General features: G+C 39.1%; 2 protein-coding genes and 1 long non-coding RNA gene across 3 annotated transcripts; all 3 read left to right on the top strand.

Moving 5' to 3' along the window:
- The first annotated feature begins 1100 nt into the window (after nt 1-1100).
- LOC115565023 (uncharacterized) lies at nt 1101-1850 on the top strand. The gene has a single exon (XM_030389960.2). The coding sequence runs from the start codon at nt 1136-1138 to the stop codon at nt 1805-1807; it is 672 nt and encodes a 223-aa protein (XP_030245820.1). The 5' UTR covers nt 1101-1135; the 3' UTR covers nt 1808-1850.
- Nucleotides 1851-5817: 3967 nt separating this feature from the next.
- LOC149090647 (uncharacterized) lies at nt 5818-12711 on the top strand. The gene is made up of 2 exons (XR_016197530.1): nt 5818-6258; nt 12469-12711. It is a non-coding gene; the product is annotated as an uncharacterized LOC149090647 (long non-coding RNA).
- A 323-nt stretch (nt 12712-13034) lies between these two features.
- Nucleotides 13035-15005, top strand: Inx5 (Innexin 5). The gene is made up of 2 exons (XM_030389961.2): nt 13035-14230; nt 14311-15005. Exons 1-2 carry the CDS (start codon nt 13559-13561, stop codon nt 14845-14847), a joined length of 1209 nt encoding a protein of 402 aa, XP_030245821.1. The 5' UTR covers nt 13035-13558; the 3' UTR covers nt 14848-15005.
- The last annotated feature ends 877 nt before the right edge of the window (nt 15006-15882 follow it).

The following is a 15882-nucleotide window of genomic DNA, read 5'->3' as shown; positions in this document are numbered from 1 at the left end:
ACAATATACTTATGCATATGAAGATGATCTTTATTATATGGGATTTATATAGCCATATGGACTTGCATACAGTTTCGTGTATATATGTGAGTCCAATGGGATTTACATATTGTCTTAAATAGCGTTAGATGAATATTTTCAATATAATTCATTTTAACTTCTAAACATACAGTAATCTTCTATTATTTATATACATATATGAGCATATAGAGTTATAGCTTCGTGTTTATATACATATTAGTCCAATATGATTTGAATATTGTCTTAGAGATCAATAGATTAATATATTCATGCCTAAATAGATACGTTACATATCACTAAGTTTAGCATTATCGTATTGCTTATATTAATCCTCTGCTCCTCGTTGGATTTAGATATTGTTTGAAAGTATTATTTGTTTTTTTTTTTTTTTTTTTTTTTTTTTAAATCTATTAGTATTACTTTTATTAATTTTTTCACTAATTTTGTAAGTTTTTCAAAAATAAATTTAACATGAATGTATATTTTGGATTCTTTAATTCTTTCCATAAAGTAAAAATACATTTTTCGTGGATATCTATTTTGTGTTCCCCAAAGTAATCCCCATAAATGCACAAAGTACAAAAATCTTATTCAGCTTTTCCTGCGATATGCTCTAGAGTTGACTTCTTCAGTTTCAGTTGAAAGAAAATCTTGCCAGAACTGGAGAGCATAGAGTTGGAATAGTTTTTGTATATAAAGAATTGATTTCATTCACTAGAGTCTCCCGACACCTATGTACAACATTTTGAACCATTCCAATTTTACATTTTCGATGTTCTAACGCCAATTTTCAAATGTAAAATTTGTCAATTTTGAGTATTCTGAGATACACTATGTACATTCGAAATCAATTGGAGTTTGGAATCTTCCGATTAGAATAGTGAGCTCATAAATAGTTAAATAATATAAGAAATGCATAATTTGTATATTCGCAGTAGCCCGCAATCATGGCGATCAATGAACTAGTCGATTATACGACGGGGCTCGTAAAAGTATTTGATTTATGATCAATAGCTGACGATTTACAATCAAACGGTATCAGAGTCTCGATAAGGATTTGGTATAAATAGCAAGGCAGAGCCGGGCAGTGGGCAAGTTAAAGCTGAAAATCAATATGAAGTTCGTCATTTCGAGTGTTGTGTGCCTCTGGCTGTGCCTGGCCAGCGTTGGCCACGCCCAGCCCGCGTCGATGCCGGCGGCACTGGACGGCCAGCTGCAGACGATCGTGGACGAGATGACGCAGATTGGTGAGAATGCGGCCAAGGCCTTGATCCACCAGTACGAGGAGATTGTCGTCGAGCCGCACGAGCAGCTGGATCAGGCCGTCGAGCAGGTGGAGTCGCGTCGCGTCGAGAGTCCCGAGTGTGTGGCCGAGCAGGATGCACAGATTGGCAGCGTGCTGGATGCCGCGCATCAGGAGCTGCACGAGTGCGGCCTGAGCGCCGCCCACGAGTCCGCCGAGATTGTCAGCGATGTGAACGAGGCCACGCAGCAGCTGGTCTTCGGCGGCTACTCGCTGGGCCGCACCTACAACAAGTGCCAGGGCTACAAGAACGCGGTGCTGCGCCAGTCCTGCATGGCCAAGTTCTATGTGCAGGCCACCGTCTATCTGGTCAGCGCTCGCTCCTCCCTGAAGACCATCGCGCAGAGCACCAACGAACGCATCCCGGCCGTCTTCACCCACAGCAACTCCTGCACCCACAGCGCCTCCGGCAAGGCGGTCGAGGCCCTGGAGGCGCTCACTGCTGACATCGACATCTGCATTGCCAAGGCAGGTCGTCGTTGATTCGATTGGTTCATTTCTGCAATAAAAACGGGTTTATTTTGAATGGAATTGGAGTTTTCATTGTGATGATGTTTAGCGTATCGATAAATATCGATGTGAATGTGAATGGAGTTATCGTTGAGATTATGTTTAGATTGTCAACAAATATTGATTTAATATCGATAAATACAGATTTAGATATGAATGAAGCTAACGTTGGGACACTAACTAGATAATCGATAAATATCGATTTGATTATTAATAGAGCTATAGTTGAGATGAAGTTTGGATTGTTGATAAATATTAATTTGAATGTGAATAGAGTTACCGTTTAGAGTTACCGTTTAGGGTATCCATAGATATCGCTATATACATATACATATATATATGTATATGTGTCCATTTGGATATGAATGAAGTTTATATTGAAAATATTTATTTATTTATATTTGGAGTGTTGGCAAATATCGATTTCGATATAGACGAAGTCAATGATGTAGATAACCTGTAGGTAATCGATAGTATCAATTTGCATGTGAGTAGTGATTTCAATGAGAGGGTGTGCATATTATCGATAATTATCGATTTTTAATTGTTTTTTTTATTAGCTAAAAATCAATGCTGAATTTATTCAGATTTGTTTCATGAAACTATAAAAATTGGGCAAAGACGAAATGACAGGGGACACAATATAATCTCTAATTCAGTTCATGGTTCAAAAAATTGTTCCGCTCAAAATATTACACACACCAATCGGGTATTTAACACAAAGCACCGCTATATAATGCACAGTTTGTTGTATAATACATTGGATAGCTGTATAATAGATAAGCTTGCATGAAAACGCTCAGTAGAGGAGTTTAACAAAACTTAGTAACTGTGCCACTCTAGCTTACGCTTCAGTGGGCGTGATTGTATATCAAATAGAGCTAACGTAAAGCTGTTTTAGCCCAGATCTTGAAGCTTTGTGTGAGCACGAGATCAAAAATGTATACTTTATACTTATGTATATGTTTGAAAAGAGTTTCAAGGCCAAACGATTGTACCCATAGAAAGTGACTCAAAATATATTTTTTAACATTTGGAAATCGACCGAAAAATGCCCAGTTACAGTCAAGTAAAGGTCGAGTGAGTTCATGGCTGTGGTGGAGCTCTTAAGAGTCTATGAATTCATCTTATTTGTATAGACTTTTTATATAAGAACAGATTCAACATTATACTAAAATATATGAATGTAATTGCTCCCCTTAAGATATATCTCTAATCTAATTATCAATTTCTTTTCTTGTCAAGCACCCAGAGTAGTAATCCTCGGCACTTGCACAGCGTCAGAGCAAAGTCCCAGAGCCATCAAGCTGATGTCAGATGCGCGGATGCGTGTAATCCGAATTCGCGAAAGCTGAGCGACTGACAGGGGCCATTTGGGGTATTTGGGGCATTTGTTGTGGGGCTTGTCGTGCTCTTAGATTTATTATTTATAATCGAATACAAGCGCCATTGCGCGACTGCTAAAGTTTTTAATCAAAATCCAAATGCATAATTAATTTGCTGAGCGGGCGGCATTTGACTTTCAGTTTTTGACTCTCGTTTCTCGCTTCTCGCTTCTCACTTCTCACTTCTCGCTTCTTGTTTCTCGCCTTGCGCCTCTCGCCTCTTTGGCTTGTGGCTCTCAGTGTTCAGCCTTGGCATGCCGCGCTTTTAATTACGCACAACTTACTTAATTTCGTTAATTATTGGACTATGAATGGCAGTGGGTATCGAAAAGCCTCGTTTTTCTTAAGTTTCTGCTTTTGGCTCGGGGCTTTGGCCAATTCTCTAGTTTGCATTGAACTTAAAATGCAACCGAAACTCCATATTAAGCCCAACTAAATGGCGAACTCGAACTAGAAAACTGAACAATCAATCGACAGCGGCTTCAGGACGGTAGTGCTCACGCTAGAGATACCCTAAGTTCCGATAACTGTTATCGATATGTATCGATTATGGATATGCATGAGAGACAGATACATTGTATATGGCATATATTTGAGTCTTGAGACTTTTATGGATACTATATACTACCTTGGTTTTATACCCATAATTATCGATTGTAAAAATGTATAACATATCGATAATTAAGGATCAGTCAAAGAAAATAAAGTAAAACCAATTCAAATACGCTTTGTAATCACCTTTGTACAGTCTAATACAGCGCACTAGTTTTGCCTATCTAATTACAGGGTATGCAGCTAAAATGTGGCCGCTGTTAGATACGCCTCAACTTTGCTATGGCTTCAAATCAAAATCAAAATCAAAATTAAAAATCCGGTGGCCGTCAGGCAACGTGTCACCGCGTTGCACATTCAATCATAAAGCCATAATTATGACAGTCGCAAATCTAATGCAACGAATTGCAAATGCACTAAAGTGCATATGCAAGTGCATCACAAAGGCGATAAATAATGCAACTAACTATGAGAACCTAGAGCTTGAAAAGACAATGTGTATTATGCAGAACTTTGGCCTGCTAAAGAAGAATGCTATTATAGCTTTAGATAGGGATCTACTCTCAGAACGAACTTAAGTGGCAAACTGGTATTGTTAATGATATAGCGAACTCGCTTAGGTGAGCAGCAGAGCATATGAGCATTGGCCGTTACTAAAATGGATTGAATTGGGCGTGACAGACTAGAAGGTGCTCTGTACCAAGAATAAAGCTGAAAGCTAGGCGAATCGATGTAAAGATAGATGTATTAGAGTAGAGATTTATAGATATACAGATATATAGATGTATAGGTGTAAAGATGAAGAGATCAATAGAAGTATGTATAAATAGAGATGTATAGATATATAGATGAATAGATGTTTAGGTGTATGGGCGTAGAGATGTTAAGATGGATAGAAGTATTGATAAATAGATGAACAGATATAGAGATATAGAGATGTATAGGTGTAGCGATGTATAAATGGATGTCAAGATGGCTGGATGTATAGAAGCAGACATGTAGAGATTTATAGATGTAAATGTGCTTAGATATACAGATCAATAGTATGTGCAGGTGTATTGTCTAAGATCTCTCTAAGAGATCTTAGAGTATTCTCGTGCTGATCTCGCACATTGATCTCTAGAAATACTTACACTTTCCATAGCAAATACCTAACAGAAAAATTCTGTTCTCGACTGAACCTTCTAGTCCACGGCAACTTGAGAAAGAATTAATAATGATTGACACAATTACAATGATGAATTGTACAGGGTATAGCGACAACAGTGAGAAACAAGTGTGAGAAATGCGCAAGCGCGCACGATGTGCTTTGCTCAGCTGTGTGCAACGCAGCGTTGCGAGTTTCAAGGGCAGCTCGGAGGCAGCTCGGCAAGTCTAGCCGAGGGGCCTACAGAGCGGCAGAGAGAGAGAGAAAGAAAGAGAGAGAGAGAGAGCCGCATACAGTCAAGTGTTGCATGCATCGTGCTTTAGCCATTTGTGGTCAATGTCAATACGTTTGCTGTTGCAGTAGCGCCGGCTTTGCCATTTGCCGTTTGCACATTCAAATGATCTCTCTCTCTCTCTCTCTCTCTCTCTCTCTCTCTCTCTCTTAGCTTGGCGCAAGGCTGGTGCTGGGGGCAGACAAAGTTCAAGCAACAAGTTCAATTGATGTCGTAAGCCAGGTAACAAAAACAATAATAATTATAGACATAAACATAAATAAAACATTAACATTAACTGGAAACTGTCGCTGAAACACGAAGTCTAAACAAAATCCAAAACTTAAACAGAACTAGAACCAGTTTCACCTAAGCCGCAAGCCATGGCAACAGAACAAATGAGTCAAGCCTCAGTTACAACGAAAGCGACACGGCGAGAGCCGAAGCCGAAGCCGAAGCCGAAACCGAAGTTGAAGCCGAAGTTGAAGCTGAAGCTGAAGCTGCACGGCGAGTTTGACGAAGAGAGCGACGGCGAAGTGACCGTCTATTAAGACGGCGAAGATGTGGAAGGAGAGCGTCGGCAACGGCAGAGACGAAAGCGACCGAGGAGAGCAAAGTCGTTGGCAACGGCGACGGCGGCAGAGGAAAAGGCGAACGCATTGAACTTGTTAGCGATCGGCTTTGTTGTCAGTTATAAACTAAACGCAAGACGAAACGGTTCGTCAATTGAGCTGTCGCTAAGCAAGTGCAAGAGCTCTGTTAAAGAACACTTGTTGCATCTTTGTTTTTGCATTTTTTTTTTTTTTAGTTTTGCTGTTGTTGTTTTCTTTCGTTTCTTGTGCGTTTGTTTGGTGTGCTCTAAGTCAAAAGCATGACAATTTATGGCCTGTTGGTGCAAATCATAATCATCTGCAATTAGCATACAGCAAATGCAACGGTAACTGCAAATCTAACTGTAACTGAAGCAAGCGTAACACAACGCAACGCAGCGAAACGTAACGTGAAGCAACGTAACTGTCATAGAATGGCGCCGCCCGCTGAGCAGCCGGATGATGATTTTGCCACCAAGGTAAGTGTGCAAAGGATTTGTAGCATTTAATTCCGTTTCAGGTGCAAACTGCGCAGCCCGCGCAGCAATTAACGTCGAGCTGTTAACCACAAATTTGTGGATCGTGGCCAATTAGCAGCCTTGTCCGTGGCACACGGTCAAGGTGGCTAAAAAAAAACACGCACAAAACTAAAAAAAAACAAAAATGTCTATATATATAGACAAAAATAACAAAAATTTTGATTTATATTGTTTTCTATCAGAGGCTAAATTAACATAATATGATCGATGGGCTTGACTTGAGATAAATGCGAAGAGGAGGGGGAAAAAAAAAAAACACAATAAATTGTACCGGAAATATTTTGCGTATTGCTTTGCTTCTTCTTCTTCCGCGTGTATTAGTTATATTGTATTTATTGTTTATTGTTTAATGCATTTACTATAGATTTATGTTATAGACTTGCGATTTGAATTCAGCTGTGCAGCTGCACGAGTTTTTATCAGCTGATCGCTAATTGAGCCGTACTTTCCCACATACACGGATCATATGCACATGTGAATATATGTATCTTGGTGTTATATGTGCTCATATATTTATTTATAAGTTCAAGATCTGCCTTTTTCCTGGTTCCGTTCAAGAGCTGCTCTATACAGTTCTTCCTCATTTGGCAATTGATGCGAGTTCTTCCGTATATTATATACCCGATATATTATATTTATATTATATATGTACATGCATATAACATAGGCTAGTATGCAAATTTGGCTAAATTGATGCCATTCTAATCGTTTTAAAAACAGAGCAGAATCTAGCTCGAGACGATGATGACGAAATGCTTAAGATTGACGTAGATGTATTTCCTTATAGAGGCATTCACAAATACATATTGAATATATCGATTAAGACTTGTTTACAAAATTCTTTGTGTATACCTAGAGGGATTTTTTTTTTTTAATGACAGCATTTTTTATAGCCTGCTATAGCTGAAGGTCTCCATATAAGTATAAATTCAAAATAATGCCAAAAATGTGCTTGATAGGAAACTCTGGATATATCTACATATGTGCATATGCTCACAGTCTAAAAACCTGCCAAATAAATTGCTTGTTAAATATAAAAAGAGACAGGTATAAAAAAGAAAACAAAATAAATTAAAAAATATATAGACAAATAAAAATGTATAAAAAAAACTTTTTAATTATAAATGACAACCAAAAATTGACTTGAATAAAAAATATGTATATATAGAATACGAGTTTTAGACTTAATGCCAAATAGCTTATTAAACTCTTGTCAGACTTTTCATTAAAAATGAAAATAAAGCAAGCAATTTAATGAATTGCTTTTGACATGAACTTTAGCTGTTGGTTATTTAAAATGGAAAGATTTGAGCTCAAGTGAAGAGATTTGAAAGGAGCACGAAATACAAATGGCAAAGCATTTATTTAAATTTGGTAGTTTTTGGCTTACTTATCTGGCCAAAATGCTGTGGCCAATGGGCGTTACTAACTAAATATCTAATATATAATTGCTATGTGCGCTGCCTCAAATGAGATTTGTGTAAATTATCTCTGTATCCCTCTCTTTATCTATCTCCCTCTCTCTCCTAATCTCTCTTTCTCTCTATCTCCCTCTCTCTCCTAATCTCTCTTTCTCTCTATCTCCCTCTCTCTCCTAATCTCTCTCTCTCTACCAGTCTTGACTCTGCCAAGTCTCTGGTTCGTAGTTCTAGTTCTAAAACATTCTTAACAAGACAGCAAATATATCTGGCCAGGTATCTTGATCTATTTATAGCTCTGATCGTAACTTACTCTAGTAGCTCTCCCTTCTCCCTCTTCCTCCCTCTAAAATACCTAAAACAAATGGATTCTTATATTATTGGCCTTGGCTGAGCTCTCTCAAGGGAATTGAGGGAGAAGACATGTATATACATGCTCTCTCTCTCTCTCTTTCTCTCTATGTCTCTTTCTCTCTCTCTCTCTATCTCATTCTATCTCTCCTTCTCTCTCTATCGCTCCTTTTCTCTCTCTCTCTCTCTCTCTCTCTCTCTCTCTCTCTGTCTCTCAGCCCCCTCTCGCTCTTTTTATATGCCCTCTTTATCCCTCTCTCTCCCTTGCGTCACTTACAAGATTTCAGCCCTATTCAGATCTCTAACTGCAATTCGTTCTGTTCATATTTCTTTTTCTCCCTCTCTCTTGCGCTTACTCTCAGCTAAGCTTAGCCAGTCTTTCGTATCTCACAAATAGATCAAAGTCTTAATTTTGAAGTGTTTGTTGCAAAACCTTAACCATTTATCTGTATCTCCAATTAGCTATCCCTTTGTATCCATCTCTCTCCCTCCCTCTCTGTCTCTCTTCCAGACTAAGCTGTGATACATGTGGAGAATATATTTAAGCCCTGTTTGTCTTGGCCAGTATCTGTTGCCTTCGTGCATCTGTATCTCTGGCTCTACGCTCTAGTATCTAAATTATAATTGCGCTCAGCGTTGCGGAACAGACTCAACACGTAAATCGTTAAAAATCGCAAGTCACAATTACTTTACAAACGACAGCACCAAAAAACACCGAAAGATACAAATTGGAGTTCTTCTAGATTTACTTTTGGTGGGATTTTCCTCCATTCTTTTTTTTTTTATCTTATATTTTGCTTAGTTCTTATGCCGTGTGCGTGGCAGCGCTTGTTCTTCTTGTATTTATTTATGTTTCTCCGCTTCCGCGTTCGACTTGATGAGGGGCCCGAAATCGTTTTACAATACAACCAGAAATACTAATAAGCCCGCCGATCAATGGCCCCAGAAACCCAAACAAAAATACAAATTAAAACAATATGAATAATTGAATGGCAGTCGAGAAAAAACGAGGTAGAGTCTTCATGGGAATACCCCTTGAATTACGATTTATTTGTTTCTTTTGTAATACACATGTATATATCGTAATAGCGCACTGATATGACATATATATTCTATATAATATATGCTATATATGTTATATACATATGTCATATATGTTATATACCTGTTTCTGTATGGCTTTGTAGATAGACAGCTAAGAAAAATTCAGGAAAAACGAAAAGTTTCTACACTGAATAAAGAATGAATCCATGATATATGAGGTGCCTGGTATAATAATTCCATATAGATAAGATTTCAATTCATCACATATAAACCAATTTCTAGTTATAGAAATTGAACTTCATTTTAGCAGAATATTCAGATCAATTACTATATCTGGAAGAGTGTGACAATTGTTTATGCTATAGTTGACAGTTGGAAGTAATTCTCTTTAGCTCGATTTATGATCTGTAGTTGCAAAACTCGAAATGACGTCAAATATGTCTATAAAAGCTATGGGAACTCGGCAATTGAGTGTTTATGGCTAGAGCTAAAACCATTAAGACTTAACAGTAATTAAATAATTTTCAGATAATTCTAATTTGTTCAGTGACAGATGAGAGTCTTAGTTAACTAGAAGAGCCGAAGTGCCTGGGTATAACTTAAAGGCCTTAGATATTTATTCATGTTGTCAAATCGGAGCAGCTATCCCTAGCTAAATTGATTTTTAGATGATGAGCTATTTAAGGGACTTGATATTTAACTATAACTGGATTTAATTTCTGACTAGATTTTGCGCTTTTTGTGGCTCAGACGGGGTGGAAGTAAGACGGATAGACAGACGCACAGGCAGATAGTCAGATGTATCTGTCATCTCTGACAGACAGTCAGAGTGGTAAATAGACGAAAGACGAAAGACAGATTTATCACTTATTTGTTTATAGACAGACGGACGGACAGGCAGTAAGAGTGGTAGTCAAATGGACGGATAGACCGTCAGAGAGGCAGAAAGACGGACGGACCAGAATAATAAACAGACGGAAAGACAGATAGTTAGATTAATCAGTTATCTATTAACTATCAGTTAAATATCTGTAGACAGATGGACGGACAGACCGAGTGGTAGGGAAACGGAGGACACATAGTCCGAGTGATAGATAGATAGACGGACGGACCGACACTCCGAGTGGTAGGCAAACGAAAGGACACATAGCTATAGTGACAGAAAGACGGACGAAAGGAGAGTCCGAATAATAGACCGACGGAAAGGCAAATGTCAGATTTATTAGTTATCTGTTAAATGTCTTTAAATATCTGTTAAATATCTGTAGACGGACGGATAGACACTATAAGTGAAATACCGACAGACGGATGGACAGACAGTCCGAGTAGTAGGCTAACGGACAGACAAACACGCACGGATGGACACATTTATCTGTTATCCGTTAAATAACTTTAGACAGACCGACGGGCAAACGGATGATTAGCCGGAAAGGTAAACGAATGGAGCCTGCTTCACCTGGCTGTTAATCATGCCCAGGAATATACACATATATTCATTCCGGCGTAGTCCATATTCGCTTCAGACTCTTACCATAACTTGAGCAGCATCAAAGTTGCCCAAATTATCTTCGCTCAGGGTATATACGCCGTAGACTTTTTCTAGTCGAACTCTAGGGTATTCAAATATAAGCCAAACTCGAATCTGTCTTCTGTGTAACTCATGCGGAGCTCTGCGCATGAGGAGCCGAGAGCATAGGCAGCATCTCGGGCGAGCGCAGAGCTGCGATTCGAGACGTGTTTAAACAACATTTTATTGCTGTTGCTTTTGTCTGTTGCTTGTTGCTTGTTGCTGTTGTTGTTGTTGTTGTTGTTGTTGTTGCTGCTGTTGGTCTGATTGAGCGGCATTGGAGGTCAAGTTCAGGGAATACCGCACTGCCTCAGCGAGTACTTTATGTATTTTTAACGATTTTCGTTTCTTTATGACTTGGAAGTCCGTATATTTTATATGTGAAATATATCATAAGGCTGAGACTTAATTAAGTTACTAATTACACTCACGAGCTGTAACTCTGGCTATAATTTGTTTTGTTGGGTTAATTTTAAAGTAATTTCAATTAAAGATTCCATCTGAGGCGAGTAATTGCAATTCTTATAATGAATAACTTCATTTTTATCCAGCTTCATGATTACTTTATTTATATATTAAGAAAGGGTTCTTATATATGAGTATATATAATATAAATATATATAAATTTATTTATTTATTTATTTATTTGTTGTTATCGAGAATTAATTCTAAATAACAATTTGTTAAGCCAGAGCGACAAAGGCCTTCAGGCATATATAGATAATGACAGATGTAACAAAAGAAGCTATTGATATTAATAAAGAACTACTTTAAATAATTCATATCGTAATATTCTATTCTCTATCCTCTATATGCCCTCCGCCCTCCTTTTCTCTCTACTATCCTCTCTCCACTCTCTCTTTTCTTCTATTTTCCATCCTCTATCCTCTCTTCATTCTCCTCTTTCTTCTATCTTCTCACTTCTCGACTTTTCTCTTCTTTCATCTTTCATCTATTCTCAATTCTTCATTCTCAATTCTCTACCCTCTCTCCACTCTCTTCTGTTTTCTATCTTCTCTCATTTCTCTTCTCTGTTTTATTATCAATTTTCAATTCTCCATTCTCGATTCCCTATCCTTCCTCCACTCTCTTCCTCTATCATCTATCCTCTACTCTCTATTCTCATTCATCTATGCTCTACCGTTTATCCTCTATCCATATCATCTATTTTTTATGTTCTCTCTAGAGTTACGTATATATATATATATCATTATCATATCCATATCATATATTTATCATCCCTTTCAACTTGATTTTTGCCGAATTTCTTTAGCTCTATAAAGGCTAGATATGAATAATTTAGAAAATACTATAAGTTATTCTTATAGATGTGCAGGCAATCCATATTTCATGCATATCTCATCACATTCATCATTCTCCAGTCCTTCACAGTCCGCTAGGGACAGCCTAACCTTAAGCTCTTTAGCAGCATTTCCATGGACTTGCCACAATCATTAAACTTTAAATTATTTGCAATAAAAAAGAAGAAAAAAAAAAAGAAGCTAAATGCTCCATTTATTGCTGGCATATGCTCACACAGTGACATATTTCGGCTATATATATATATATATTTTCTATTATTATTTATTATTATTTATTTTCGTTTTATCGACTGTGAGCGGTGCGAGATGTCGCTCGTTGGCCAGGGCCGCAACGGCAAATAAATTAATTTGATTTATGCTAATTAGTTTGCTTGTGCGTGTGCTTTGTTAATATGTTTTAATATGTTTGTTGTTGTTTCTCTTTTCATGATGCTGCTGCTAATTGCAGATACCTTCAATAATTGGATTCTTGAACTTGGACTAATTGGCAATTGAAGTTTTGGATGATTTTCTTTTTTTTTTTTGCTCTCTTTATTTTTATTTTGGGCCAGCAAGGACAAGGACGTGCCTCAACGCAAAGTAAATCAATTAATTAAGGCTGAATATGGGCGCAGTACACACACACACACACACACAAACACGCACACTGATACTTTTTGTGTAGAATAAATGTAATAAATTAATTAAACAATTATTTGCGTTTTATTATTCATGACAAAGCCCAAATGAAGTTGCCAGCGCAGTGGCTGTCAAACTGTGCTGGGCTGGGACGATTTTCGAGCAGCGCCTAAAAGTATGCAACAGTTTTTTGTTGCTTGACTTCAGGCGCTGAATGCCACAGGAATTAAATTTTGAATATGTGCTTTCGTTTATCGATACACAGCGATGCGACCTATCGAAGCTGGGCCAACAACAACAACAAATACATATTTAAAAACAATGTCAACACACTGACATATGCACATACATATCTACATATACATATATATGGCATTATTTATACTTATTTATTATAGAGTTGTGTGTAAATTGAAATGTGAAAACGTAAACGTATATAATGATGAGGGGCAGCACAAACAAATATGTAAAGCCGAGCGACAATCAACATTTTGTTTATGTCGCTACCCTTAGGCCGGCGAGCGCGTGTGCGGGTGCAAGTCAGCTGCAGAGACCCTAAACAAGAGCAACAGTAACAGGAATCCAGAAAAAACCGAAAAAATATATATAGATATAGATATACAAAACCAAATAGAAAGAAAACTATATTTTAATAAAAGGAGAATAGAATACGAACTGTAGAAGCATAGCAACAAGAAGAAGCAGGAGCCACAGGAGAAGAAGAAGAAGCAGCAGCAGCAGCAGCACCGCCAGCAGCACTGCTGAGGTGCGAGTGAGAGAGAACAACATTAGCAGTGTATGGTGCTTGGGCACTGGTGCGAGCGAGAGGCCACTCACGCTGCCTGCAGCCGAACTGAGACCGAGCAGGAGTTTGAGAATTGGACACAGTCGTCGAGGTACTCTTTCCCGAGGCGGAGGAAATGTATTCGGCTGTGAAGCCATTGTCCAAGTACTTGCAATTCAAATCGATACGCATCTACGATGCCGTCTTCACCATTCACTCCAAGTGCACGGTGGTCATCCTGCTGACGTGCTCGCTGCTGCTGTCGGCGCGCCAGTACTTCGGCGATCCGATACAGTGCATCAGCGAGGAGAAGAACATCAACTATGTGCAGTCCTATTGCTGGACGATGGGCACCTACATCATCAAGGTGGACAACTCCACCGATCTCCGTCAGCTGCTGCCGACGCCGCCGCCGCCGACTAGCCGTGCCGGACACGGCCGGGTCAGCCTGCGGCGGCTGGCCGACTACAACGAGGAGTACGCGCGGGCGATATCGATAGCCGAGGGCGTCGGCCCCGAGGTGCGCGGCCAGACGCAGCGCGTCTACTTGCGCTACTATCAGTGGGTCATCATACTGCTCCTCTTCCAATCGTTCGTCTTCTACTTTCCGTCGTGCCTCTGGAAGGTGTGGGAGGGCCAGCGGCTGAAGCAGCTCTGCTCGGAGGTGGGCGAGGCGCTGCTCTCGGAGCAGACGTACAACACGCGCCTCCGACTGCTGGTCAAGTACTTTACCACCGACTACGAGGACATGCACTACTGCTACATGGCCAAGTACGTCTTCTGCGAGCTCCTCAACTTTCTGATCAGCGTGAGTAGTCCCGCGGGGTGGGTCATCGGCATCGGCATTGTCAGTCAGTCGACTCTCACTTTTGCGCTCTCCCATTCCAGATACTCAACATCCTGGCGCTGGAGGTGTTCCTCAATGGCTTCTGGAGCAAGTATCTGCATGCGCTGGCCACGATACCGCTGTACGACTGGGATCGCTGGAATCACATCTCGTCGCGGGTCTTCCCCAAGATCGCCAAGTGCGAGGTGCTCAAGTATGGGGCCAGCGGCACGGCCAGCATCATGGACAATCTATGCATACTGCCGCTGAACATATTGAACGAGAAGATCTTCGTCTGCCTCTGGTGCTGGTTCCTGCTGATGGCCTTCATGTCCGGCCTGAATCTGCTCTGTCGCCTGGCCATGATGCTCAGCCGGACGCTGCGCGAGCTGATGATACGCAGCCAATTGCGCTACATGACCAAACAGCATGTGCAGCACGTCTTCCGGGATCTGACCATCGGCGATTGGTTCCTCCTGATGAAGGTCAGCGTCAATGTCAATCCGATGCTCTTTCGCGATCTCATCGACGAGCTGTGCGAGCTGCGCACCATTCACAGCTCCTGCTCATCCCTCACGCTGCTCGAGTGTCCCGTCTAGTCGCTGTCGCCTGCTCAACTACAAACAAACAAACAAACATACATACATGCCTACATACATACATACATAGAGACGTACTTGTATTAAATTCTTTCAGATTCCAGCAATCCTCAATTGTTGACCACCAAACCCGCTGTGCCTAGTTTCTTTATGTATGAAGCGTATACATATATGTATGTGTGTATACATAGTATATACATATATAGTTGTTACAGAGTATAGATCGAATGAGTGGTATGCGCAAATATATATACATATCTATATTAACATATGTACATACATATATATTTCATATTCTATTAAAATTATTGATCCTTTGACTTTCAGTTGGCAGATTTATCGATATTTATCGATCTATTAGCGTGGCAAGTTTCGGGAAGATTACTAAAACCTACAGGTAAGATGAGAGGGAGTCTCTCTATTGCGCGGTTGAGTGGGAAGCACGAGATGCTCTTGCCCGAAAGATTTTAGCCTAATGTTAAGAGCTATGGAACCCACAATTACAAAACCTAGAAGAGCTAGGAATAAAAATAGATCATAATTGAATTAACACCTAAGGGTTTCTGCAGTAAAACAATATTTGCGCTGATTTTAAATTATAGTTTACAAAAAAAAAAAAAAAATACTTGATCTACATGTACGACTGCATATGTATGTATGTATGTACATCGTAATATAAGCTTAGAGCAGCTATACATACATACATATATTAAATATAATTCGGTTTGGTCGTACGATCAAAAAGCTCTTCGATTGATTGCAGAAGATTTAATAAATAGGAAAATTAAAAAAATTACATGTATTTACATACATACATATGTATGTATGTACATACATACATAAATTCATTTACAATATAATACATACATATGTATATAATTTACATTTTAATCTACATTTTCGTTCTAATATACAATTAAACAATACAATTACAATTATCAATAATATAACAAATTTATTCACAATTTATACAACAAATTTGTATATTCTTATTGCAGTAAAGATTCCAGTTAGTAGCAACAACAGCAATCAACT

This window comes from Drosophila navojoa, chromosome X (genome assembly GCF_054131105.1).
Source record: "Drosophila navojoa isolate 15081-1374.11 chromosome X, UAZ_NAV_1.0, whole genome shotgun sequence".
Lineage (NCBI taxonomy): Eukaryota > Metazoa > Arthropoda > Insecta > Diptera > Drosophilidae > Drosophila > Drosophila navojoa.
The sequence above is the reverse complement of the archived record's forward strand: the minus strand, read 5'-3'. Positions and strand labels throughout refer to the sequence as shown.

Bases quoted from the DNA above. Each gene is read 5' to 3' on its own strand.
- LOC115565023 (XM_030389960.2), top strand. From the start codon at position 1,136: ATGAAGTTCGTCATTTCGAGTGTTGTGTGCCTCTGGCTGTGCCTGGCC.
- Inx5 (XM_030389961.2), top strand. From the start codon at position 13,559: ATGTATTCGGCTGTGAAGCCATTGTCCAAGTACTTGCAATTCAAATCG. The intron at 14,231-14,310 runs GTGAGTAGTCCC...CTCCCATTCCAG, and splicing joins TCCTCAACTTTCTGATCAGC to ATACTCAACATCCTGGCGCT.